At 38.5% G+C, this 25,766-nt stretch overlaps 7 protein-coding genes across 13 annotated transcripts; 2 read left to right on the forward strand and 5 right to left on the reverse strand.

Moving 5' to 3' along the window:
- Positions 1-96: 96 nt before the first annotated feature.
- LOC106304380 (replication protein A 70 kDa DNA-binding subunit D) lies at positions 97-2,975 on the reverse strand. Its single transcript, XM_013740791.1, is given in 12 exon segments — positions 97-381; positions 478-598; positions 688-848; positions 935-1,158; positions 1,251-1,478; positions 1,575-1,845; positions 1,918-2,095; positions 2,184-2,218; positions 2,220-2,352; positions 2,443-2,552; positions 2,554-2,590; positions 2,774-2,975. Coding segments are annotated over 12 exon segments (1,836 nt in total). The 5' UTR covers positions 2,905-2,975; the 3' UTR covers positions 97-174.
- A 1,225-nt stretch (positions 2,976-4,200) lies between these two features.
- LOC106306317 (exocyst complex component EXO70A1) lies at positions 4,201-7,206 on the forward strand. Its single transcript, XM_013742887.1, has 2 exons — positions 4,201-4,506; positions 4,618-7,206. Exon 2 carries the CDS (start codon positions 5,137-5,139, stop codon positions 7,057-7,059), a length of 1,923 nt encoding a protein of 640 aa, XP_013598341.1. The 5' UTR covers positions 4,201-4,506; positions 4,618-5,136; the 3' UTR covers positions 7,060-7,206.
- A 123-nt stretch (positions 7,207-7,329) lies between these two features.
- Positions 7,330-9,171, forward strand: LOC106306305 (glycine-rich RNA-binding protein 3, mitochondrial). Of its 2 annotated transcripts, none has more exons than XM_013742876.1 (5): positions 7,330-7,422; positions 7,710-7,849; positions 7,952-8,020; positions 8,116-8,222; positions 8,400-9,171. In XM_013742876.1, exons 2-5 carry the CDS (start codon positions 7,726-7,728, stop codon positions 8,964-8,966), a joined length of 867 nt encoding a protein of 288 aa, XP_013598330.1. In that variant the 5' UTR covers positions 7,330-7,422; positions 7,710-7,725; the 3' UTR covers positions 8,967-9,171. The 2 variants fall into 2 exon arrangements, with proteins under 2 accessions (XP_013598330.1, XP_013598331.1); XM_013742877.1 differs by having other exon boundaries at positions 7,391-7,416; positions 7,708-7,849.
- A 45-nt stretch (positions 9,172-9,216) lies between these two features.
- On the reverse strand, positions 9,217-11,448 carry LOC106306304 (kinectin). Its single transcript, XM_013742874.1, has 3 exons — positions 10,482-11,448; positions 10,119-10,393; positions 9,217-10,016 (listed from the first exon to the last, which is right to left on the reverse strand). The coding sequence occupies exons 1-3, from the start codon at positions 11,128-11,130 to the stop codon at positions 9,264-9,266; spliced, it is 1,677 nt and encodes a 558-aa protein (XP_013598328.1). The 5' UTR covers positions 11,131-11,448; the 3' UTR covers positions 9,217-9,263.
- Positions 11,449-11,556: 108 nt separating this feature from the next.
- On the reverse strand, positions 11,557-14,938 carry LOC106301381 (histone deacetylase 5-like). The gene is made up of 13 exons (XM_013737761.1): positions 14,657-14,938; positions 14,252-14,453; positions 14,022-14,168; positions 13,825-13,937; positions 13,541-13,752; positions 13,393-13,457; positions 13,121-13,291; positions 12,955-13,038; positions 12,664-12,873; positions 12,393-12,586; positions 12,175-12,298; positions 12,035-12,099; positions 11,557-11,961 (listed from the first exon to the last, which is right to left on the reverse strand). Exons 1-13 carry the CDS (start codon positions 14,845-14,847, stop codon positions 11,796-11,798), a joined length of 1,944 nt encoding a protein of 647 aa, XP_013593215.1. The 5' UTR covers positions 14,848-14,938; the 3' UTR covers positions 11,557-11,795.
- A 96-nt stretch (positions 14,939-15,034) lies between these two features.
- LOC106303916 lies at positions 15,035-18,248 on the reverse strand. 6 transcript variants are annotated; one of them, XM_013740275.1, is made up of 7 exons: positions 18,135-18,248; positions 17,779-17,827; positions 16,850-17,432; positions 16,637-16,760; positions 16,294-16,521; positions 16,088-16,236; positions 15,035-16,013 (listed from the first exon to the last, which is right to left on the reverse strand). In XM_013740275.1, exons 3-7 carry the CDS (start codon positions 17,412-17,414, stop codon positions 15,247-15,249), a joined length of 1,833 nt encoding a protein of 610 aa, XP_013595729.1. In that variant the 5' UTR covers positions 17,415-17,432; positions 17,779-17,827; positions 18,135-18,248; the 3' UTR covers positions 15,035-15,246. The 6 variants fall into 6 exon arrangements, with proteins under 6 accessions (XP_013595729.1, XP_013595730.1, XP_013595733.1 ...); XM_013740276.1 differs by lacking the exon at positions 17,779-17,827 and having other exon boundaries at positions 16,637-16,754; XM_013740279.1 differs by lacking the exon at positions 17,779-17,827 and having other exon boundaries at positions 16,100-16,224.
- Positions 18,249-23,870: 5,622 nt separating this feature from the next.
- On the reverse strand, positions 23,871-25,424 carry LOC106304694. Its single transcript, XM_013741091.1, has 5 exons — positions 25,221-25,424; positions 24,829-24,914; positions 24,443-24,717; positions 24,122-24,316; positions 23,871-24,034 (listed from the first exon to the last, which is right to left on the reverse strand). Exons 1-4 carry the CDS (start codon positions 25,296-25,298, stop codon positions 24,147-24,149), a joined length of 609 nt encoding a protein of 202 aa, XP_013596545.1. The 5' UTR covers positions 25,299-25,424; the 3' UTR covers positions 23,871-24,034; positions 24,122-24,146.
- Positions 25,425-25,766: the final 342 nt, after the last annotated feature.

Here is a 25,766-nt window from a genome sequence, read left to right on the forward strand (position 1 = left end):
ATTCATAACACTATCTCACTTGCTAGTGTGAAGCAGACAGATATTACTAAGGAACAAGCTTTAATCCAGTTCAATAATGTTACTCAAAAACTGCAGCAGAGAAGCTTTATATATTACAAGCAAAGTTGTGGAACTTTTAGGCAAAATAGAGTCATAACATGTGAAACTTGAAAACTAATGAGAAGCTGATGTGTTCTTCTTGGAGATGTCTTGGAGCAGTAATCTTGACTCAGCAGCAAAATCAACAGGAGCTACCGCTTTAACAGTTATCCTCTGCCTCTTCTCACCGTTATACTCGTTCTAAGTGACACTGATCCTGAAGGCATGAGAGGACCATGTTGCTTCTTTCAGCTTTGTCTGAAATTCATTCACTTCACCTCCCTGTGAAAACAAGTTTTAACATTGAACATGAGATCGAAATGCTCAATGTGGTTCTAAGTTGACTGATACTAGCTTTTATAAAGGTTGTCTCCTTACCTCTGATCTTAGTTTGTTGAGCTCATCAGCTGAACATCCAATAATCTTCTCTGCTTCGTCATTGAATGAGGAAAACCAAGCTTCTCCTGTCGAGTCAGAGACTTTCACTACCATTATGTACCTGACAACACCCAAAGTAAACAGAACTAAGTTGTCTGAAGAGGGTAGACAGTGTGGTACCACAACAAAGTATGAATGTGAGTTTCAAACCTTAATCTGCATTCTTCATCTTTTTTCTGGCAACTTTCGCACCAGTAACCAGAGTCCATTGCTTCAGTTACTTTCTTGTTACAAGTCTTAAAACCTTGATACCACATTGTCTGGTCTGGTTTGATGAAGCTTATGTAACCCCTAGTGCTGAAAAACACAGGCTGCAACAGAACAAAATTCATAATAAGTATGTAACTCTTTAGTTAAAGCAATATTGGTACAGGGCTGGTATTTAATGTTTTAGTACCTTGTCCTCGCCTAGAGATGGGTTGCTTGTGATTTGAGAGAGAGGGACTCGATCAGCATACATAGACCAAGATCCATTCTTGGCAGATGGGCTCATCCCTGAGCCAATGGAAGACATGGATGTTTCCTTGCCTTCAGAATCATACCAAGATTTAAGCTTTTTGGCTTCTGGTGATTCAGGATTAATCACTACATTGCTTCCGCTGATGGTGGACAACGAAACACCTGAGAGAAAGAGATTGCATGAGATCAGCAAACAAGTCTAGAGATAAGCGTTATTTAAACAAATTGTTCAATCATAGCAAACCCAAGATTACCTTGAAAGTCTCCAACTTTAAGAGACTTGATTGCAATCACAGGAGACTTATCAGCCATGTCTAGCAGTTCTTGACCTATGCCGGTTGCCAAGTTGTTCCACAGTGACACCACAACAGTCTTTTTTGACTCATCAGCCAAAGTTATATCCCTCTTGGGTATCATTTCATTGTCAGTTCTCCTTCTGATACTCATGGTAGGGGAGACACTTTGAACAACTCCAATAAGATCTGGAAACAGCACAATATTCAAGTTGTTATCATCCTAAACCAGTGTATATTAAGCTACTAGCAAAATAAATATACAATGAAATAAACGGCTCTTACCAATAAGCTCCTTCTGATTCACATACATACCCAACTCTTCAATGGGTACAAATTTGAATTTAGTCTCAGGAACGAACATTTCCCCGTCACTAGCTTCTTCCACCTCTGAATTTTCATTCAGTGTCATCTCGTAATCATTCTGAACTGTCTTGAACTGCTTGTTAGCAAGTTTAAGTGACCCCCTTGATATATAATACACCTTTCCCAGCTGGAACCTGTCATAAAACTTCCGTGCAGCATCATTGAACATCGTGGCTTGAATCTGTGTTCCCTGAAATACAACAGAAAACAGCAAAATGAGTAAACACACTTCACATAAAAAGTCAATAACAAGCTTTCTTACTTCTTCATCTGTTAGTTCAACATTGAAGACACATCCTTCTCCCCTAGCGTTTCTGTAGTTTCTCATGACTCCCTTGTTAGTGACTCGGACTTTGATGGTCCAGCTTCCTTGATAGGGATTCAAGGACACAAGTGGGTGAACTCTTCTGGTCATGGACATTCTTGCAGCTGGTGCAGCACTGCAACAAAAAAAAAACATAGTGATCAAGCACACACTCGATATAAATTTCAAAAGAGAACATTGAAAACATTAGAGATTTTGCTTACTTTCCCCTCTGTTCAGTGATTATCTGAGAAGCAAACAACATCACTCATGGGAGAGTGATCTAGCTTCTGCCTCTTGGCCTCACCACCCTCCTCTTCGCTTTTACCCTCCAAGTCAACCTCGGAATCAAGCGCGGAAGCAACAGACTCACATTTTGTCACAAGGAAGTATCTGCAAGGTTTTCAATCACACATAAAAAACCATATTTTAACATCTGTTATGATTTCAAAGATCAGAGATGTAAAAAAACAGATTATTTACTTGGTTGATTTGCCTGAGATGTCGTTAACAGTGAAATCAAGGAGACGGATCAGACCCAGATTCTGGATCTTCCCAGAAATGATCTCAGGTGTTAGCGAAGCAGTAAACATTTGCTTTGACTCTCGTCTTCCCATCATTAGCACTGAATCTGTAAAACCAAAAATCATAAACATCTAAGCAACCAATCAAATCAAACACTAGATCCATCAGAACAAACCCTATTACTGTTTCAGATCGGTTACCAAAAACCCTAAACTATGGCGTGAAAAAGGAAAGCTCTTTTCAAAAACCCAGATCTATATAATGGAATCATACACAATACGAGGCTTACGTGTATCGATTGCCGATAGGCTTGAGATCAACGACTTGAACGACGATCTCAGATCGATCTGAAGACGACGAATCGAAAGATGGGTTTGACAACACGGCGGAGATAGCATCTGGGGTCACTGAAGTCTGCATTTTTCTCTCTCTATCTCTATCTCTCTCGATTGAAAAGCTCTGTCTTCAGAGAGGAAGAGAAGAGCTAAGGGTTTTTGTAAAGGGGGAGAGAGAGTTGAGCGGGAGCTATTAAGTTTTTGATTAATTACCCCCCGCGAATTATTCTTTTTTGATTTTCTTTTTCTTAAAACAACAACCGCTTTTGGCGCCTCTCCGAGTGTTGTAACCTTTGGAATGAAACGGATGGTTTGACACCTGTTTTTTTTTTTTTGGTCAAAATGGTTTAAGACCTGTGTGTAATTTTAATTTCGAATAAATTAAAGGATTTGACTTTAAAAATCTTCCTACGATGAGCTGTAGGGCATATGTATCATCGAGCGGTTCAGATCAATACATGTAACAGTATTTTCCTTCAGCCAGTCAACTTCTAGTATAGTTGACCAAGGAGACTATTAATTAATTTAGCGCAATAACTAAATCCCACAAAACATTAAACATGAGCAATTTTTATTCTACCCTTATTTTCCTAAAACCTACAAAAAAATGTCCTAATAAGATTTTCTACTTTATTCTACCCTTATATTCCACCGTTTCGATTTAATTGTCATTATTGGAAAAAATATTCGTTTCAAAATAAGTGTTATTTTAGAGTTTCAATGCAAAAATTTATTAATAAAATTTTCTACTTTATTTTTCTATTGATTGAAAAAATGGTTAAGTGTATAAGTAATTGTGTTTTTGTTTTAAAAATATATAAAAAGTATATGTTTTTTTAATCTATGTGTATAAACTTAGAGTACCAATTAAAATGAAACGGAGAGAGTATTCAATTGATCTAACAACCTGGTTATTCGTTAATATGTGGGAAATGAAAACCAATTTATATTCTTCTTCTGATAAATACAGTATTTGTAAGAATCATATTTGAAAACACAAACAATATATCCAAGTGACATCACAATTATATTGGTTAACAAACATAAAACTGGAATCGTAACTAAATTTAATAAAAATAATAATTGATGATAAAAGCTTAGGTGTAGTAATTTGTGTCTGGGCTCGATATTTATTATATCATCATCCAAACTCAAATGTGCTTAATGAAAAATTATTTACAAAGTATAATTAAAAAGAGATTATGAAACCAAAATATTGGAATCAATGGAGGCAAGTGTAACCAAATGAAACAATAGGTGATATTTGTAAATAGCGAGAGCAAAAAGGATTATTCCAAAGTTTCGTACTTGTATTCCTATCCCCAAATTTGTGTCGGGTTTGGGTCATGTGGTGTGGAGGAGAAGTCAATGGCCGAATCGATCTCAATTAGATATGGGGCGGCCAAGCCATCATAATAAGTCACCAAAGACAAAAAAAATAATATTCATTTTTTCCTGAAACCCTTCTCCATCACAACGAAATTACGAGCTCCCTTTCGCTCCATCCTTATACTAATTCCATTTTTCAACCTTTTCTTATAATGAAGTTGCTTCCACGAACATCTTTTTCTTTTCGCTACCTCTTCCGCATATTGATCTCGCTTTATTCTCTTCCTCTTTGATCGTTACAGAAAGTAAAATCAAAACCCTTTCTTTTTGAAGATTCTGTTTTTTTTTTAGATTAAAGGTACGTCTGATCACCAAGTGTATGATAAAATGTTTCTGTGAGATCATGTAAAGGTTCCAACTTTTTTGTGTCCGACTTTCTTCAAAATCTCTCCTTTTTTTTTTTTTGCAGAAGCAAGAAAGGGGTTTCAGAAAGGTGTTGACTTTGACTGTTTCTTCCCGGGATTGTAGGGGACTCTGTTTCTTCAGAGAGAGATAGGGATAGAATGGTCTTGTGAGGAGGTTTGGTAAAAAAAATGTTGGATTTGAAGAGGGCTTCACTGATCTATTACCATAAGTATGTCAAAAGGGTTATTAAGACTGTCTAGTTTATGGTTGTTACCATGTTCATGTGGGGATTCCTCTTCCTCTCTGTCTATTTCATTCCGGGTTCCCAGGATTAAACTTACCTAGTGATTACACAACAACAGCCCTTTTAGTTTATTAGAAAAGCTTCTCCTGTTCTAGCATCTTTAAGGATTATTGGTTTAAACATTTTCTATTAGTCTACCTTAGTCTTATAGTGCTTCCCTTCCCCTTTGTGGTTTCACCTGGAAACAACTTTTGAGTTTCCTGTCTTCTTCTCTGTCTTTTTAGAGTTTGCTCCTAGAGTTTGAAGTTGAGTTTTAGGCTCTAGTCTTTGGTTTTGGATATGGCAGGGCTTGAATCCAAGCTTCCCGTTGTTCCTGGAGTGAAATATCATGTCTTGGAGGCATGTCACCATGTCGTCAAGGCGCTGAGGGCATCTGATAACAACCTCGATCCCAACTTGACAAAGCTTCTAAGTGACCTAGAGTCTCATCTGTCAACACTTGAGATCGTTGATACCAAAGTTGTTGTTGAAGATACAGGATTCTCTGAGATCAAGAAAAAATTCAAAGAGGCTAAGAAGGTTATCCTTGGCTGGGAACAAAACCAGTCGATGATATTGGAAGCTGGTGTCTCTAAAGCTGATTTGTTCTTCCAAGCCCTCCACGATGTTCAAAGAGTTCTTACGAGTTTCAAAGCGTTGCCCATCAGAACCAACAAGAAGGAGAAAGATGTTTACAACCAAGCTGCGGTTGTTCTTGACATCGCGATGTTTAGGCTCGAGAAAGAGCTCTGCGATGTCCTGAATCAGTACAAACAGCATGTACAGCCTCAGTACTTGTCCGTCAGTTCCCGTGGAAAGGATATTGTTTACGATGAGTCCTTTGTCTCCCTAGATGATGTTGTTGTTGAAGCTACTGATGACCAACAGATATTGGGATCCAACAATGTCGTTTTACTCGACCCCCTCGTCATTCCTCACATCAAAGCTATTGCAAAGGCGATGTTCGCTTGCGACTATGGTCAAGCATTCTGCGAAGCTTTCATCACCGTCAGAAGAGACGCTCTCGATGAGTACATGTCCACCACTCTCGAAATGGAGAGATTCAGCTGCGTGGACGTTCTTGGAATGCAGTGGGAGGACTTGAACGGTGAGATGAGAAAATGGACGAAGGTGTTAAAGATCGCGACTCAGGTCTACCTCGCCAGCGAAAAACAGCTCTGCGACAAGATCTTGGGAGACTTCGAGCCGAGCTCCGCCGCTTGCTTCGTCGAGATCTCGAAAGATACAGTACTATCTCTCCTCGCCTTTGGCGAAGCTGTGTCCCTCAGATCATGCCAGCCTGAGATGCTGGAGCGCTTCCTCGGCATGTACGAAGTCTCAGCAGAGCTTCTCTTGGACGTTGATAACCTCTTCGGTGATGAAACGGGGTCGTTTCTAAGAATGGCTTTCCACGAGCTGGCGAAGACGCTAGCTGATCGTACGGTTGCGACGTTCTCGAAGTTCAAAAACGCAATAGCCTCTGATGAATCCACACGCGCCTTCTCTGGCGGCGGAATACATCACCTGACCAGGTATGTAATGAACTACTTGAAGCTTCTACCTGAGTACAGGGATGCACTAAACACACTCCTCGGGAACATGCAAGTCGACGACTCGATCCCGGAGAAGACAGGACAAGACATCCTCCCTTCCACGTTCTCTCCCATGGCGAGACACCTCAGATCAATCGTCACAGCTCTAGAATCCACCCTCGAACGCAAAGCTCAGCTCTACGCAGAGGAGCCGCTCAAGTACATCTTCTTGATGAACAACTGTCATTACATGGTCCAGAAGGTGAAAACATCAGAGCTGAGACACTTCTTCGGAGACGAGTGGATCAGGAAACACATCGCGAGCTACCAACACAACGTCACGGACTACGAGAGAGCCACGTGGAGCTCTGTACTCTCTCTGCTTAAAGACAACAGCAAAGACTCTGTTTCCACCTCGAGAGACAGATGCAGGCTCTTCTGTCTCGCGTTCGATGATGTTTACAAGAACCAGACTCGCTGGTCGGTCCCTGATCCTGAGCTGAGGGATGATCTTCACATCTCGACCGCTGTCAAAGTTGTTCAGTCCTACAGAGGGTTTCTTGCAAGAAACGCAGCTCGTATAGGTGAGAAACACGTGAGATACACTTGTGAAGATATTGAGAGTTTGCTTCTTGATCTCTTTGAGTGTTTGCCTTCTCCAAGATCATTGCGCAGCTCTCGTAGGAGATGATGAATTGATGATGATTACTCGAGCCTTTTATTGTGACTCGATCTTTTGTAATTTATTTTTCCGTATTCAGTGATTTTGTGTAACATGATGTAATATATACTCTGTCTCTAATTTGATTTGCAATAATTGAAAAGTAATCGTTTTTAATTCGTTATAGCTACTAGGCTGTCACGTAAAGTAAATGACAGCCCAATGAAAACGATACACGTGTTTTATATTTACTTGAGATCTCTTTGTTTTCGACGGTCACGATTTGTTCACATTTGCAACTTGGCTACATAAACCCGTCATCGAGCACAAGTAGGGTTTTAAGGCAGAAGCAAAGCATCGCAGAGGAAGCAAAGCGTGTCGAGAGAGAGAGAGGTATTGCTCGTCACGCTCGTTTCTTTCTCATAAACCCTAAAAGTTTGCAACTTTGAATCTCTTTAGCTGGTTTAAAGGCTCTCTCGTCTCGGATTTGATTTGAGTGATCTATCATTTCTCTGCTTTTCATTTTCATGGGTTTTTGATTCCGATGTTTGCTACTGGTTTTGTTTTGTTTCCGACATAACAGCTTGTGCTTTGTGTTTCGTTTTTTTTGTCAATTCACTGCTTTGATTCGTCAAAGTCAGGAATTTGAAAGGACTAATTACGTTTTCTGTATATGTTAGAGAATATCTAAAGGCGATGGCTTTTCTGAGTAAGTTGGGAAACATATTGAAGCAAACCAATGCTAAGGGCTCTTTATCAACAAGCCCTTCGCTTTTCCAGGCGATAAGGTGCATGTCGTCTTCTAAGCTCTTTATTGGAGGTGAGGAGTCTAGCTCTAGAATGTCTGTTGCAGAGAACAAGTGTTTAGTTTTCTGATATGTTCTTGCTAACTGTACGAGTTTTTTGTTGTTGCAATGGTAAGGTATGGAATATGGCATGAATGAGGATAGCTTAAGAGAGGCTTTCAGCAAATACGGTGAAGTTGTCGAAAGTAAAAACAATGATCTATTTCGTGTTCTTTTTATGTGCTTGCAGTAGTTTGTATAAGTTGTCTTTTGCTAACTTAGTCTCTGTGATTTAATACAGCTAGAGTTATTTTGGATCGTGAGACTGGTAGGTCGAGGGGGTTTGGATTTGTCACATTCACCTCTACAGAGGCTGCCTCTAGTGCTATCCAGGCTTTGGATGGCCAGGTAACTTTTCTTGCTGATCTTTGCTTCTTTTAAAGAAGAATAACGTCTGTGAGCTTCCAGGTGTCTCGTTGTGTTTAACTTTCATTAATTATCTTTGTAGTATTCTCCTCTGAGAAAATTGTTGGTTTCAACTATGAATCATTTCCCTCTCTGATCCGATGCCTTGATCCTCATCAGGATCTCCATGGCAGGATTGTAAAAGTGAATTATGCACATGATAGAACAAGTGGCGGTGGCTATGGAGGAGGAGGTGGTGGAGGTTATGGCGGTGGTGGCGGCTATGGAGGAGGTGCTGGTGGCTATGGAGGTGGTGCTGGTGGATATGGTAGCGGGACTGGTGGCTATGGTGGTGGATATGGTGCAAGCGGTGGCTATGGTGGTGGATATGGTGCAAGCGGTGGCTATGCATCTAGGGGCGGCGGTTATGGTGAAGGTTCGGCTGCAAATGCAGGCGCTGTTGGTGGCTATAATGGAAGTAATGGTTATGGTGAAGGTTCAACCGCAAGTGCAGGTGATGTTGGTGGCTACAATGGAAGTAGTGGTTATGCTACTGGCAATACTTACGGTAGCAACAATGGTGGATTCGCTGGAGAGAACCAGTTTGGAGGAAACCCTGTTGGCAACAGCTCTCAGTTTGGTGTTGGCGGTGAGGCTCAGTTTGGAAGCAGCATGGAGAAACCTGAGATGATGAATGGACCAGTGGGAGATTTCGAAGATGACACTGATGTTGCCAAAAGAGCTTGAAGCAACATATGTTGTCAAGACTTGTCTTTTGCATATTTTATCCGATAGAGATTCTATAGCTTTTCATGAATGAAAAACTTTATCTAGAAACAATCTGGTTTTTGCTATCTTGAAAATAAATTTGTTGCTTGATATTGGCATACATTGAACTTAAACACAAAATGTGCGCTTTGTTTTGAGGCTTTCAACTTTGCTTATGTTCTGATATGAGAAAATTTCATCCGTCTTTGCATATCTACTACATCAACCAGACTTGAAAATTTTATATATCAGACTGAATCTAAATGTGGTCTAATTTTAAAACTTTTGTTCTGATTCTTCCATGAGAAACAGCATCTTCTGAGCATTCAACACAACAGGAGAACCTTGTTTTGTTTTCTCAACAATCTGCTTTATCAGTTGCTTCTCCATTTCACTCTCAAAGTCACTAATCTCTTCATCTTGTTCTTCCAAACCAATAAAATCTAGCAGCTCCTGCTCCTGAGCCTTGGAATCGTCCCCCTGATGATGGCTCCAAGGTGAGGTCGACGAGAAATCTTCATGGTGAATAAGCTCGCTCTCGTGCATCTCCTCCAGTGGTGACTCATCATCATCTTCAGAGTCATCGTTTATGTTCATCAACTCATCGTAAGACTCGTTGAATGCATCAAGTGCTTCACCTGTTAAGTTCATAACCAAAGGTTGCATCTCAGCATGATTATTATTAGTCTTGGTGTGCTCTATAGCAATCGAGTCACTCTTATTTGTCATCACTTCACGGGCTTCCCATACTCTTGACCATGAACTCTTCTTGCTTTCTGATTCCATGACCAGCTGTTCCACCTTCCTTTGGCTCTCTTGGAGTGCAGTCTCGAGCTCTGTTATCCGCTTCTCAAGACGTGAGTTGATAACTTTATGCAACCGTAAGCTCAACTCGCGAGGTGAGACAGCATAGTTTCCTGACTCTGGTGTGGAGTTACCACTTGGATCTTGGTTGGACTCACGCTTCCCTCTAACCCGGTCAGCTATCAGTTCGCCTTGTGCAAATTCTACCTCCAAATCCTGCTCCATCTGACAAAAAAAAACAAATTGAAACAGACGTGAGTTTGAGTCTAGGTGTTCAGACAAGGCAAGGCAAAGCAAAGAGCATAGTTTAAAGTGTAGACAACAGACCTCAACCATGTTGATTTCTAGCCTTTCAAGTTCAGCTTCAAGCTCTGCTTCAATATTACTTATAGACTCTGAATTCTCAGCTGCCTTTTCAGTATCTACCTCCTTTACAATCAACGAGTCTTTCATCTCGAGCTCATCTTCTACATCATGAACCACATTCTCTGTCTTCTTCAGCTCTTGTTTGACTTTGCTCACTTCGGCTTGCCTTGCCATGAACGATGCGATTAGACCAATCGAGACCCCTACTTGTAGCAGCACCATTGCATCACTTAGTCCTGAGAAGCAAAAGAAAGAAACTTGAAATGTCATGTATAGTCTTTTCCTTTAAGTATCAACAATCTAAAGATTGTAAGAACTTCTTACCATGTTTTATACTCTTGCTGCTCTTCTCATTTCTATGTGCAGCCTCATCTTCATTGAGAGTCAGTTGTTGTTGTTGGCTCAGCCACAAAGAATCTGCAGTTCCCTTGCTAATAACTCGATCCCCATCAGTCACAAGCAATGGCCTCGAAACTGAACCTCGTGGAGATGGAAATGGGCTAGTCAAGTAATCCTCCATCGTCATCAGTTCTCCATGGAACCGAGACATTAAGCAGCTTTCCATACAACTCAAAGGTTTAGTTAACCGTCTGTACCGCTGGTTCCTTCTAACGAACCTTCTCTGCCTAAAGGAAGAACTCAACTCCGTCTCACCACTGGCTTTCCAATATCCATGCCCAGTCTCCAGGAACTCAGGCAGTAAACCAAACACAGAAGAATCTGAATGAACAACATCTTCATAGTTTCCTGAACCTTCCCCGCTCGTTGATGGTACTTCTTCATCCCCAAACTTGTTTTCGTTCGGTTTCTTCGCCAATCTGCTAAGCAGGGATCTACAAGGAGATTCTTGCTTCTTCACAGTCTCTTCGGAAGAAGAAGACTCGAGAAAGTTACCTTTACCTTTGGTAACATTCTGCAGCTGCTTAGCTATATAACCTGTAGCAGCTGTAGCTGCGATTAACCACAAATCCATTTTCTTCCTCTCTCAAAGAATCTCTCTTTCTTCATTCCAATTCACAGCGCAATAAACATCTTCCATAAGCACACCAATCCAATGAACTAAATCGAAAGCTCGGACCTTTGTATAAAAAACTCAAGAACTAATGCAAATACTTAAGAAACCCATTTTGATTTCTCCGTCAGAGATAAGCTGACTAAGGGGAGGAGCTTTGTTAGAACAAGTAAAGGAGAGACCTTTGCTCTTGTAGCTAAACCAATGGAGGAGCTGAAGAAAGGATAAGAGAGGATCTTTGTCGGAAGTTAGTTCAATGGAATCTGCCAAACACAAAGACAAACGCACAAAGCTCTGTCTTTTATTTATTATCTTCTTCCCCCAAAAATAAAATACGTTACGGCAACTATAATAAGGTCATTATCAGACCAAAATAAAATGATTAAATGGTACTAATCTCTTCAATAAATTAAGTTTATATTCTGAAAATAGTTTTAGATAACCGGTGGCTACAAACCCCCATAAAATAACTAGACAGGAACTTCTCGGTTGAGCCTAAACCGAAGATAACCAAAATACATACACTACATAGTTTGCGCCTAAGCAAACTCAAAAGCAACACTGAAGAGAAGGCACAATGTTTCTTAAACTGTGGTTTTAAATAGTACACGAATAACTCGGATGATCTAGAGAGGTTTAGATGCAGCATTGTGTATGTAAGCTTTAGCTTCTTCTTCAGATAATCTTCCTCCTTCAACAAGCCCTCTTATCATAGTGTTTGCATATGCTTCTGAAGGAGGTCTTAAAGGGATCTCACCGGATTTGAACTTCTCAACAGCAGATAGTGTGCAACTGCAAGTTGGAAGGGAGCATTAGAGCTTAGATGTTAACTATGTTTTGACCAAAAACAAATGTATATACTTACGTCATTGTAAGTATAGGGATGTCGCATTCTTTCCCCAAGCAGACAATGTTTCCATACCAACCACCCTGTAATCATTATCCATAGACGAATGTAAGTGTGATTAAATTACATATCAATCAAACATTTGTTGTCCGACTAACCGAAGCAAGTGGAATGGATCCTTTCTTCTCTACTAACTGCAGAGTATCTAGACCAAAGAGCGGAGAATCAGAATCTACTTTCAATCCATTTTCCTGAAACAGAACATCGTTGAACTGCTCAAGCCTGTTCTTCAAGTAAAAACGGTGTTAGCAGACAAGACCACGAGAGATGGTCCTAAGTGAAGACAGAAACTTAGATAAGAAAGGGTACACTTAACGTGATTCTGTACAAACACATGTGAGTTTGATCATTGAGATTAGTAAGTGGGTTGATGAAAGCAACTCCTCCTACACCCCAAGTAACTGATGATTCACGTCCAAAGAACAGCCTGTGTGGAAATGATTCCCACATTATTTGCTTTGGTGGAGTTTTATCCATTGAACCAACGCAGACCTTTTTCATTCCCTCTACCTGAAAATAAAACATAGATAATGTCAATTTAAGACCGAAGCTCAGAGTAGACCCACACAAAACAACATATTACTTACTTGTCCCCCTTGAATATAGCAAAGGAACCTTGGTTTCCACATGTTGGATCCAAAAGAGGCATACCAGACATCAACTTTTGAGAGATCTCTTCTCCAAGATGTAGAAACTGTATCTACGTGGTGGTTTTCAATGTTGAGTCTCGACATTTGATCTAGGATATCATCAGCGTAGTCTTCAGTTTCAGAGTCGGAGCTTGAGAAAACAATAATCTAGAATGAACAAACAAAACAAAAGCAATTGTGTTAGAGATTCAGAGATTGGCTAGAAGAAAGCAGATGAAGGTGCTTAACTGGAGTGGGAGTTTTCTGATCAATGAGCTTCGATGATAATACATCTGCAAGTGAAGGCCAATATGCAGACAGCTTCTTTCGTACCTAAACCCCACAAGAAACAGATGAGCTTTGTCACCTAGTAACATAGGCATTTACAGAATACTTATGACATGCAGAGCCATACCGCTTGTATGACACGCCATGTAGACTCGAATGGGTATGCTTCAGAAGAACCTTGAATTGGTTTGTCTTCAAGCAAGACTTGGACACATGCCAGTGAAGACTTTGCAATTGAGTCAAGATTGTACCCTCCCTCTAACGCCAACACAATCTTTCCTTTTGCAAACTCCATCAGCTGGAAGAACATTGTTTAAACGTATGAAGATAAACAACCAACAAAACCAAACAGTGTTATGTTAAATACAAACGATAGGTCAAGTTCACATCAACACCAACCTTCTTCAACATAACTGAATATCCATATGGTGTTACACGACAGCCCCCAAGTGGATCACCAATAGCTGTTAACAAGAAATTGAGAAGGTTATACACCTATTAACAAAGCATATCCTTAAAAAACAAGAAGCTTAAACCGTATATATACCTGCATCAAATCCAGCTGATAACAAAATAATATCAGGATTAAACTCCTTCGCCACAGGAATCAAAATATGGTCCCATGCGGCAAGATAATCTGCATCTCCGCATCTTCCTTGTTCCCATGGAACGTTTATGTTAAACCCTTCACCTGGACCTTCCCCAACCATGTTGTAGTCTCCATCATCACCCGCTGGATAGAAGCCTCCGTGTTCGTGCCTAGCCCACAAATGCATTTTCAGTAACTTCCCAAGTACTTTTGAAACAAGAGTAAGCATCATTAAAACATACCTGTGAACAGAGAAAAACAGTACACGAGGATCTTTCCAGAACATCTTCTGCGTGCCATTTCCATGATGGACATCCCAATCAACAATCAGAATCTTCTTGACACCTAGTTCAGGCTGCATTCAAGAAAAGCAAAAGTGCATTGAAACAAACACACCAACGAATATAATAGCATTACAATAGTCAATACAAGTCCTTACTCTTTCATCAAGTAAATAGCTAGCAGCGACTGCTACGTTGTTGAACAAACAGAAACCCATAGCTTCATCTGGCTCAGCATGGTGCCCTGGGGGCCTGACAATAGCATACCCACAATCCAACTCTCCTTCTGCAACTTTCTCCGCCAACTGTTAAGTTACACTATCATCATCAAATCCAATCATTCTAACAGTTTCTTCTCTAATGTGAATTATGCAAATAGCATTATTACCTCTACAACAGATCCAGCTGCAAGAAACGCGGCTTCAGATGAACTTCCATTCAGATATATTGAATTCCACTGTGAAGCAATCCTGTTTCTCCGGTAATCTTTCTTCTTTGTGCTTAAACTCTTAACTACACTAACATGGTCCTTTGTGTGAACCAATTGGAGATGCTTGTCTTCAGCTTTGCTACCACCAAAAACCACACATCTGCAAAAAAGGTAGACACTTTACTAAGAGTTTCAAGTAAACGAACATTTACTTCATCAGCATACAAACAATTCGATTCTAAATGTCATACCAAACATGGAAACAGTTAAAAAGAATCAGAATTTCAGTAAAATTCTAGGGCTTTATCACCAAAACACACACAACAAACAAACAAACAAACAAAAAGAGCGGAAAGTTTGAACCTTTGAGAGACTCCGGCGAGCTGGAGCTTCTCCCAGATAACTCTGATGCGATCAGGACACTCAGGGTGATCCTCGCCGTTAGGTGTGTCGTGTTTGCACATCGTCTCGTCATAGACAAGACCCACCTTTCGATGACTCTTCCCGTCACAGTCTCTGTAGTTGTTATTAGAAGATTCACCGGCCATTGCCATCTCCGGGAAGATGTGAAAGTCTCCGAAGGTGGAGGGTCAACGTGAACTCCGAAGTCTAAAACGGAGCTTCAAAGTACTTTACTTTTCAATTTTATTATTATTTTCTTTTTTTATCTTTTAACCCTACTTCTGACTTCACTTTTTTCTTACGACCATTTTGATTTTTGGAACTTCTTTGGAGGGAAAAGTGAGAAACATTATTAGCTTATCAACCAACCAGAGACTGACATGTCACATCTTACAAGAACCAAGGAAGCTCTCTTGTTACTTTGACAAGTTAAACATCGTTTGGTTACACTTATTGCTTATGCGATGTCACATTAACACTCAAAAGATCTTCTAATTACTCACAAGATATGTACCTACCTCTATCTAAAGCTGTGCTCATCACTGTGACTGTTACTTGACAGCTGCAAGACGGTCTTTCTCCAGAAGATCCACAAGGCCTAGAGGAGGGTACTCGAAGAAAACCAATCCTTGAATCTGCTCTCCATCTAATCTGCTAGCTAGCCACTCCGCACACGAGTTCTCCTCTTTGGAGACATGGTAAACGTCACACTCCCAGCTCTTCAAGATCATGTCCTTGCACAGTCCCAGAATCGATTTTCTCTTGTAGAAGAGGTCTGGTTTTGTTGTCAGAGCACCGAGGACGTCAAGGCTCGTCGTCTCCAAGCGGATTCTTCGGCTGCCGCTGTCCCAGAGGAGTTTAAGACCATGGTAGATAGCCAAAAGCACAGCCGCGGCTTCGGAGATGCTCTTGTGACACCTGCTGTAGCCGAACACCCACTTCCCTGACTCGTTGCGCACTAGTCCAGCGGATCCGGTTAGACCAGAGAGAGCGTTTGAAGTTCCGTGTATGTTGAGTGTCACCAAGGGTGGTGTCCATATCTTCTCGAAACCAGGAGGCACGCTAACTTGTTTGTTCGCCTTCTCGAAACCAGGAGGAGGCGCGTTGACTTCTCTGTGCAGTTTCGCTGGTGAGCTTGAGGGAATGGTCTGTGATTCTGCTATTAGCTTGAGAGCTAGATTCGGGGTTGGGTACTCAGTGTCTATGTCCATGTCAACAACATCTCTATCAGTTTGATAAGAAGTTCCTGGAACATGTGCTTGTGAGAGAAAGAAACCCCAAAGGTAGTTTTCTGTTTTGTACTGCTTCTTGAGGAAGACTGCAACACATATAAAAACAGATGTTATTCTTGGAGCCATTGAGAAATTATGGACAGTGTGTATATATACATACAAGTAGGCATACACTGGGAAGTCTTGTCTAATAGTTTGGAGGAGAATATCAACAGCTCTGTGCCGTTTATATTAACTTTGATCATGGCATTGCGAGTCGACATGGCCTCAAACAGATGAGCATGTTCCCTTTTAGACCTGAAACATAACCTGATTGGATAAGAATGAGAAGCTTTGTCTGTAGTAGAAAAGGGCTTTTGAGAGTACCTTTCTGTTTCCTTCTCATCCGGGAAGAGGAACAGTTCCACATCCGATAGCCTTGGGCTTCTGTGATACACATCATTCAAAATATGTCCTGTAGGAAGCAGTTCTACCTCGAGTAACGTAGGGATCGCTTTTGAAAGTCTCAGTGCCTTCCTGGTGATATTGGAAGCCGGTTTAGCCCAAAACTCGCAGTCAAACTCAGGCAGTGAGGAAGAATCCACAATGCGTCCTCTGGTACCAGTGGTTGAAAGAGAAAAGTTCATCATATACACGCACAACGGAACTGCATAGCTAGCTTGTAACTTGTGTAGGTCAAAAGACAATTTGAAAGTGTTGGGTAACTCACTTCCAAGTAGGATGCAGAGCTGGCCGATGACGAAGTAACTCCGAGATTCTTTCATTAGAGGCTGGTTGACATGTCTCCTTGGCATTATGATCTTTAGCTTTATCACCAACTTCCACAACTGTCCCTAGAGATATCAAACAAAACCGCAAGACGTGTTTCTCAGTCATCTAGTGAAAACAAGTTTAGAATACTTGGCTCCTAGAAACACATCACCTTGTACAGTATGTGTTGCATTAGTAGCAGCTTGTTGTTTAATTCTTGAACGAATCTGCAAAGCACGTGGACTAGGAGGAAGGCCATCCGTAGACTGATGGAAACTTCTTGGATTGGTTCTCCGTCTAACTGTTGCAGTACTCAAACTCGGAGCTCGAAGGCCGCACACAATCTTTTTTTTAAAACCTGTTGCAAAATGAGCCGCTACAGATTTTGGTGGTTCAAAAGAGGGACGAGCCAGGACAGGTCTTGGTGCTTCAGGAGTTCGAACAGCCGGGACAGGTCTTAGTGCTTCAGGAATTTGAACAGCCAGGGCGGGTCTTGGGGATTGAGAAGTTGCAGGAGCAATCTTAGGTCTCGGTGACTCAGAAACTGGAGGAACAACCACTTGATTGAATCCGGAAGATAGTTTAACAGCTTCCTCTGGAGTGATCAACATCACCTTTGAAGTTCTACGCATTGGAGTCCCTCTGGCGACTGGGTTTGAAGATTCAACCCGCAGTTTACTCCTACCAGGGACTACTTTTATCGAATCTGAAGGCATTTTGCTGTGACCAGGACTCATTACTTACAAATTGGCAACCTGCAACAACAAAATGGGAAGCGGAAAATTAATAAAACTCAAGAATCTAAGAAGAATCTTACTCAGAAAACTTCTACTAGCCAACACTATCTATGAACCCATGTCACAACTGAAAAAAGTGAAATAAAAATCTAATCTTTTTGACATAACCATTACAGAACTTATGCACCAATGTAACGGTGAATCAGATAATATAGCAAACTAAAGAGTATAAACTAACCAACCAGTAGGATCAAAACACCGAAGATAAAACCCTAGTTTTCAAAGGCTGTTCTTTGCTAATTTGGTTTTACGACAGAAAAAAAAAAAAGGCAGAGAAACAAAAAGAATCGCATAAAGTCGACACCTTTCGCCTTTATCTTTAGGGCTTAGTCTGATTGGGGACTTTTAAAACCCTAAGAAACAAAAAAAAAAAAAAAAAAAAAAACATTTTCAGTTTACTGATGACAACAAAAATGTAGATAAACCGGAGGTCCGGAGCAGAGAATCAACCATTTTTACTTTGCTCGAGTTGAAAAAAATAAGTATTTTCGGACAATCGAAAACCATCTGTAACTTGTTTTTTGCTTGCGTTGTACGGAATAGGAAATGATCAAACAAGCATACAAAAAAAAAAAAAAATCCGAGGAAAACAGAGTTTAACGATGGCAAAGAAACAAAGAAAGATAGTGGTTTAGATAGCAAACGATTCAGCTTTCTTACCTTGAAACCACAAGCCAACGGAGGGTTTTTTTTTTAAATGTTGAGAAGTGAAGACACAATGTAGAGAGAGAAAGAAAGTGGACCGATGCGGAAGGTAAATTCAGTGTGAGAGAGAAAGAGTGGGACAAAGAAGACAGACAATTGTTTAATGAAATATTGCAATATAAGGCCAAATCGTTTGCTTTAAGTGTAAACAAATACCCTTATATTGTATACAATTTTGAAAACAGCTTAATTTTCTTAAACTTTGCATGAAAGGCCCACCTGAACGATCTTCTTCTCGTTAGCTTATTCAACACATTTTTTGAACACTCTGAATCATCTTCTAGTTAGTATCTATTCTATTAAAACGGAAGCAGTTGAAAAATCTACTTATACAAGGTTACTGCATCTTTTCAATTTTAGTCCAACCTATTATATATAACTAGATATTATAACTGAACTCCTATTATATAGCAACCAAATAATATTTTCCAACATTTAGAAATATATTGTAATCTCTCTTTTAATTCTAATATTTTTTTTGGATCCACTTTTTTCTCTGCATATAATACCAAACGTAATTGATCTTTATAGGATCTACAACTTATAACATCTACCATTAACTAACGTGCTATACCAATATCAACACTATTAACAAAACAAATTATATCAGTGTCACTGTGGACAATATAGAAGGTTTCATATTATGTTATTAGATTATATATTTGGGACTGCAATACTAAATTAAAAAAATATGCTAAATAAATCTTAAGTCTTATCAACTCAACAAATAAAAATATTATAAAATGCACACCAAATATAATGAGAGAGAGTAAAGTTTAATATTTGGGTCTTCGGGCCGAGTTGGATCGATTCCTTTTATGTCCTAGACATTTAAACCAACTAGATATTTGAAAGTTTCAGTTCAGATTCGGGTTGGTTCCGGATCGGTTCAGATTCGTAATTCAAATAACTATAATTTTTGGTTACATGACGGGTCTGCCGATTTGAATATTTAAAACCCGAAAAAATTTGAAATACCCGAAAACACAAAAATACCTGAAACATGAAATTTTTTGAAAACTCAAACAAAACTCTTAAAAGTTCAAATAGTTTATATAACCCAAAACTTTACCCGAACTAAAAAACAGAAAATATCCAAAATTTTACTTGAATAACTGAAATATATAAGTATATTTTGATAGCATCACCTTTTAACTTAAAATATCCATAATACAAATCTTAAATATCCAGATATGCCTAATATACACAAAACAATTGGGTACTTTATTTAGTCGATCGAGTCTCAGATAAAACTCGAACCTAACCGAGACCCGCGGGTTCAAAAGTATACCCAATAAGTACTTTGTTTTAGAAATTGACCAAACTGAATGTATATTTTTGGATCAGTTTTGGTTCAAATTTTTGGGTTCGGATAAAATACATATGCCTAATAGAAATTTACATAAAAATATACATAGATAATCTCAAATAAGCTAATTAAATCTAAATAAATATCATTCTTTGATATAATATGAATCTGTAACGTAATAATGTAAAAAAATCTCAAAATGATAATTCATATCAAATTGTGTTTTTTCTTTATAATCCAAGAACCCGCGCTTCAGAGCGCGGGTCAAAATCTAGTTATAACGTTATATTAATAACAACTTCGTATTCAAATTAAGTCAAGTAAAAATGACATAGTTTTCAGTGATTTTTCCCTTAATTATTTTTAAAAAATAGTAATACCAAATTAATAATATTAAAACAAATCAAATTACGAAACTTCAAATACAATACAATACTTCCATTCAATAGCAAAAAAAAAACACACACAACTATTTAGAATAATAGTTTATTAGTACAATAATTGATTGTTTAAAAACTAATAATTTCTGGAATTTGGATGGTTAAAAGAAAATTTAGTAGATTTTTGAATCTTAGATTTATTATTGTGTATTAGTTGGAATTTAGATGGTTAAAATAAAATTTAGTAGATTTTTGGATTTAAGATTTATTATTAACTTTTAATCAATTTCGTGTATTTAAACTTTTGTGTTGAATAAATACTAATAATAATTTTTAAAATCAAAAAATCTTCTAATTTTTAATTACTCACATCTCAGTAGTATAAATATTAAAAACGATTTTTATATATTCACACATTTAAATTTTATAATGATGATTGTTATTTTTTGTATGTATTAATTAAAATTAAATTAATAAAATTAGTATAAATTCGTTCAAATTGATTTATTTAACTTTGAAAATACATTTTAAATATAGTGTTATTGTTGACAAATTAAAATATAAAAAATATGAGATAAAAATGGTGGAATATGGTGTTGGATTTTTTTAAACAAAACTATTGTAGAGTATAAAAAATGAATGAGTGATGTCAAAAAAAAAAGTGAATGAGTGTTAAATTAATATGTGGAAGATATACAAGATGATGTGGAATATTAAAAGTTTAAAATAGTCTTATAGATCATAAAAATCAAAATTTTGATATAGTTTCTTTTTCGGGAAAATAGTTTACTATAAAATAACCGAGCTCTAATAAACCACATCGTGGTGGCCTAGTGGTTTCCACTAGAGGAGGAGTTGCCTTGTTGGTCCAGGCCAGGGATCGACTCCCCTCTAGTGCGAAATTATTAGCTCCACATGTGGCCACGCGGATATGGGCTCATGCTTACGGCCCATTTGAATACCCGGGAGAGGATCCATCCGTGGGTTGCACCTCCCACCCGGGGGTTAGGTCTGTATCTTTAATAGACCCGGGTTTAACCCTTTTCTTTTAAAAAAAAAAAAAAAAAAAAAAAACCGAGCTCTAATAATTTGAGAAAACAAAAAGTTGATAACCAATGGAAACACAACACCTTCCAAATAGATAATAGAATGTCCATTCTTCCAACCATTTTCCACCCACACAAGTTACCATGTACAGTATCATTGACTCATTGTACATCATATTACTTTTGTATTCGAACCAAATTATTCCATCTGTTTTTTCAAAAATCTAACTACTTCATGCAATGGATTAAACAGTTGAATGAGAGATTCAACAACTTAATTGCTCTTGACTTAGAAAACTTCTTTCGTTGATAAAAAAAAAAGAAAATATTTCTCAAAAATTCAACCATAAAACTTTTCAACTCTGAATTATTATTACATTTCATTTTTTATAATTATTACATGACTATTTCTTATCTTACAATAATTCATATATAATGGTTTGTCTCATGGTTTACACCACCCTAAATAGTTTTATCAGTTCCATACATGATAATTCTAGTTGCATGACATGCTGAATTTTTTGTTTCGTTAGTTTATATAATTAATGATAATTAGTCTTTTTATAACTCGAAACTCATATAATGATCATTTAGTGAAATCATTCATATTTGCTGATACTGTATATCATTAGTAATCATTTAATGAAATTTCGTAGATTTATTGGTGTAGAAGATTAATAAACATTTAATCATATTGATTTATATTAAACATGGACGTTCGGATGTCCAATCTCATTTAGTTGGCGTTTAATCGGCATTCAGTTATTTGGAACATGAAATTTGACTTAGGTCGAATATCTTAGAGTGGTTCGAATTCAGTTCGGATTTTCTCAAGTTTGGTCTGAATATAGTAACACATCGTAAACCCAATTGAACCCATTTAAATTTCAGGTTAGATTCTATATCAGGTTTCTGTTACGCAAATACTTATTTGTGATTCAAACTACACACTTTAATTCATATAATTTTCACTAACAAAAAAAAGTAGTCGTTATCAGGAAAAAAAACATAAAACAAATTCAAAATAGCAACTTATAAAAAACATTGTTTAAACTTTAAAATAAAGCAACATTGTTTAAATTTTAGAAACAACCATATTTATAACCCGAAATATCGTAGAACAAGACTCGATATCGGATTCGATTCGGTTTGAATTCATTTTTATCGTGTCATGTTTGTTTCAAATTTCTGGGTTCGGTTTATTTTCTCACCTCCAATTTATACCAACCACGTAAAATTTTTTTTGCTAAAACTTTAACCGCATACACTTAATGAGTGAAAGTAAATACCAAAACAGTTAATGAAACAATTATTCATGTTAAAATTTAACCATTCACAAATTTTTGTTTTATACATATGTTTCTACACTACTGTATTTTGAAGTTTGAATAATATTGTTGTATTCTTTTTTTGTTTTTCCATCAAGTTTTGTTTTATTAATAGAACGGGCCAAACCCAAAGACCGAAGCCCAAGTACATTATGTACCATACAAAAAAAACTCACAACACAAATGGGCTACAAACGACGAAGGCCGAAACTCAATTAAGCTAAACGGGCTCAAGGCCCAAAACCCAAACTCAGCAAACCGACCGGCTCGTCTACGCATGCGTCGAGGAGGCTAGAGAAAGACACATGTGGAGATCTTCGCCGTCAGTACGCCACGCGTCACTCCGCCTCGACCCGACCATCTCCGCCTCACCAAGCCGCCGTGCCAGACCACCGAAACCCTCGTTTCGCTGGATCTCATAATACCTTCGAGCCTCCGCCGAAACCAACTTTCTTCTTCACTTTCCTGAACCAATGTCGGAGAGCTTCATCGCTCTATTGAGATCTCATCCGACGGCGAAGCTTCAAACCCTTTGAGATCTATGGCCGAGAACCTCTCCCGAACCAAACACATAACCCACATTCTAACTAACATAAAACACCGAGAACCTGAAGCCGACGACGTAAGGCTGAAGGAGCCTTCACCTCCCGGAAGCTTGAGCCGACGACGGCGAAGTTGAAGGAACTTCCGCCTCTCAGCGACTAAGACCGGCGGCGACGGAGCTGTCGTAGCCTCCACCTCCCAGAAACGAGACTAACCACTGTGATCTACTTTACCGTACCTTCAACTCCGACGACCGCGTCTTCCCTCCAGGAAACAGAGACTCCACTGTTGGAGGCTGATCAGAGCTCGGACAAGGCGGATACCCGAGGAAGAAGTAAAAAGATCCAAGACCGATAGCTTACACGAAGAAACAAAGGGCTCCGGCGACGGCACGCATGCTCACGCGCCGGCCGCTCGCCAGACCCGTGATCTACTTTCTCTCTCAACTTTTTTACATACACTGAAACTCAATATTGTTGTATTCTACATTAAACAAATATGAAATTTGAAATGGAATAACTTAATAATATTGGGTTTTACTAACTGGTCCCATCTATGCAAGAAAAAGGGAGACGTAGGTTTCTATATTTGGTAAACATTGATAAATGAGCCAAACATGTTGTCATCAACGCACCTCTATCATCTTTCTGCGAAACTTCACCTTTAATTTTTTTGACCAAAGCTTTGGTCAGATTGCAATGGGTCCTTAGTCCTTAAGGGCAGGGCCGAACCCGAGAGTTTAGAGGTCCAAAACCATTTAGTAAAGATTTCAAAATTTTGAGAACCTAAAAATTTTTTTTTTACAAATTGAAGATCTATTTACATATAAAAATTTTTAGAACCCAAATCGAATGATTTATTGGGCTTGGCCCAAAACCGGCTCTGCTCAAGGGACGCAGATGTAACTATAATTTCACAATAAAACAAAATTTAAATTCAATGAAGAAAAAAAAAGAATATGCTGCCTTTTAATTTAAAGTTGTTTTAACTTTAAATTAATTGTCTTTTTTTTCTTCATCTAAGTGAGTGCTTCAGCGAGTATAGCAGTAAGAACGGAGACAGGTAAACAAAAGAAGAGGAAGAGTACAAGCTGTCATGAGTGTGGCTCAAATTGATAATCAAAGAAGTGCAATCTCATTTTTTGGTGAGAAACTTGTGATCCAAGGAAAAATACAACTGTATCACAATCAAATGGAAAAGTGTATATACAGAAGATGCGACCTATATGTACTAATCTTTGCTTCTGTACCTGCAACAAGACCATATCCGTTAGTTCTACAGATATAAACCTTTGAAGATTTAACAACACTTGATGTAATGTCTTTAAGGAGCTTACCCATTAGCTGAAGCGTTCTTGGTTTTCACTTTGGTGAGGCACTCCTGTTAAAAGATTGATCCAGAGGAGAGATCAGAGTCCGATCATGTGACTGTGAATGGTGTTTGCCCATCACCCGAATCGTCCTGCGTTTTTTAGGAAAGACCTGAGTTGGTTGATGCTGCTCCTTGTTTTGAGATGACAAAGTTTCTTTAGCTGCATAAATTAAAACCAGAACCTTGTAAAGACTCACTCCTTCAAGCAAAGGCTAATAAAAGGATATGGATAAAAAGCAAAGGCAGATCCTATATTTTGATCAACGGAGAAGATAGGTTTCATCACCTAGTGGACGTGTATGTGGTTGTGAAGGTAGATGCATCACTCTTGTTGATGCCTCGCGGGTATCTACGACTTCTTCCATATCATTAGCTCTTAATTTAGCAGTCCGGTGATCATCTACTCTTGAGTTGCTAGTGTTCTTTGGATCAGCAACAGTGGTTTCTGTATCCATTAGATCATCAGCAACATGCGATATGAACAATACGCGAGATGGGAACCGGCACGCTTCACATAGCCAAATGTCACGGACAGGTGATAGTGCCACCCTTGCGCAATAACTGAAAGAGACACGAAACGGAATATCCCATGAAACCAATAAGAAGGAAGACCAACGACTTTTGAGGATAAAGACAGGATTGGGTTTGTTGGTCAGATCATCATTTACTTACGTATGCTCGCGAGTATGTCTGCAATTGAAACATACCATCATCAAACCATCAATGCCCACACTTCCACATATCTCACAAGGCTCCTCCTATGCATAACGCAACAAAATAGTAAATTCATCAGTTGATATGATAGCAAAGGAGCAGTGGCAACTGAATCGAACCTCCTTGCTATTACAATCTGAATCAACAACACTAACAAGTCATGAAACAACAGTTATAAGTTTCCCGATTTCAAGAAAAGTGTGAAAATCAAGAAAACAACAAGCAGTCACAAATCACAAGTCTTTATATGCCAATCAAATTAAACTTAAAACCAAAAGAATCCAAGAATCACCAAACCAAGATCAAGAATTGCAAGCAAACTAGTAAAGACAAGATTTTTAAGCTTTTACTTTCGATTCTTGCGTTGCTTTCTCTGAGGAAAGAGACGAGCTTTCGGATTTATCTTTGTTTCCGTTTCTTATTTCCATCGTTATTGATCTCGACGGCTCTTCAGTGGCCTCGAAACGTGGTTCCGATGTGGAAACGACGGAGAAAAGATGCAGTTTCCCTAGAGAACCCTAAAACTCAAATCTTGATTTCATCATATAAACCGAAAGGACCATGTTAAAAACAAATAATATTAATTGATTTATCTAAATCTTAATTCGCTGGATCCTGGTATCAACTTATTTAATTATTAATTTATCTAGATTTAAAAGTTTATCAAAACTATTATCTAACTAATTTCAAGTTTTCAGAATCATTGTGAATCTTGGTTAAATGAAATTAAATATGTAAAATAATTTCTCATAAATCAATAATGGTTACCTCTCTACAAAATATTTGTATATCAAATATACAACTATTTTTTTTAACATGTTATTTGCATATTGGAATAAAATACATAACTCGTGACATGTAGAATCATATCTCCCCGCCCCCCCCCCCCCCCCCCC

Source organism: Brassica oleracea, chromosome C7 (genome assembly GCF_000695525.1).
Source record: "Brassica oleracea var. oleracea cultivar TO1000 chromosome C7, BOL, whole genome shotgun sequence".
NCBI lineage: Eukaryota > Viridiplantae > Streptophyta > Magnoliopsida > Brassicales > Brassicaceae > Brassica > Brassica oleracea.

Bases quoted from the DNA above. Each gene is read 5' to 3' on its own strand.
- LOC106306317 (XM_013742887.1), top strand. From the start codon at position 5,137: ATGGCAGGGCTTGAATCCAAGCTTCCCGTTGTTCCTGGAGTGAAATAT.
- LOC106306305 (XM_013742876.1), top strand. From the start codon at position 7,726: ATGGCTTTTCTGAGTAAGTTGGGAAACATATTGAAGCAAACCAATGCT. The intron at 7,850-7,951 runs GTGAGGAGTCTA...TGCAATGGTAAG, and splicing joins TTCTAAGCTCTTTATTGGAG to GTATGGAATATGGCATGAAT. The intron at 8,223-8,399 runs GTAACTTTTCTT...GATCCTCATCAG, and splicing joins TCCAGGCTTTGGATGGCCAG to GATCTCCATGGCAGGATTGT.
- LOC106306304 (XM_013742874.1), bottom strand. From the start codon at position 11,130: ATGGATTTGTGGTTAATCGCAGCTACAGCTGCTACAGGTTATATAGCT. The intron at 10,394-10,481 runs GTAAGAAGTTCT...TTTGCTTCTCAG, and splicing joins CAGCAAGAGTATAAAACATG to GACTAAGTGATGCAATGGTG. The intron at 10,017-10,118 runs GTCTGTTGTCTA...TTTTTTTGTCAG, and splicing joins TAGAAATCAACATGGTTGAG to ATGGAGCAGGATTTGGAGGT.
- LOC106301381 (XM_013737761.1), bottom strand. From the start codon at position 14,847: ATGGCAATGGCCGGTGAATCTTCTAATAACAACTACAGAGACTGTGAC. The intron at 14,454-14,656 runs GTTCAAACTTTC...CCTTTTTTGCAG, and splicing joins CTCGCCGGAGTCTCTCAAAG to ATGTGTGGTTTTTGGTGGTA. The intron at 13,753-13,824 runs GTATGTTTTAAT...TTTGTGGGCTAG, and splicing joins CTGTTTTTCTCTGTTCACAG to GCACGAACACGGAGGCTTCT.
- LOC106303916 (XM_013740274.1), bottom strand. From the start codon at position 17,414: ATGAGTCCTGGTCACAGCAAAATGCCTTCAGATTCGATAAAAGTAGTC. The intron at 16,522-16,636 runs GTGAGTTACCCA...CACTGGTACCAG, and splicing joins GCTCTGCATCCTACTTGGAA to AGGACGCATTGTGGATTCTT. The intron at 16,014-16,087 runs GTATGTATATAT...TATGTGTTGCAG, and splicing joins TTCCCAGTGTATGCCTACTT to TCTTCCTCAAGAAGCAGTAC.
- LOC106304694 (XM_013741091.1), bottom strand. From the start codon at position 25,298: ATGGAAATAAGAAACGGAAACAAAGATAAATCCGAAAGCTCGTCTCTT. The intron at 24,915-25,220 runs GTAAAAGCTTAA...CGTTATGCATAG, and splicing joins AAGCAACGCAAGAATCGAAA to GAGGAGCCTTGTGAGATATG. The intron at 24,718-24,828 runs GTAAGTAAATGA...TGTCTCTTTCAG, and splicing joins AGACATACTCGCGAGCATAC to TTATTGCGCAAGGGTGGCAC.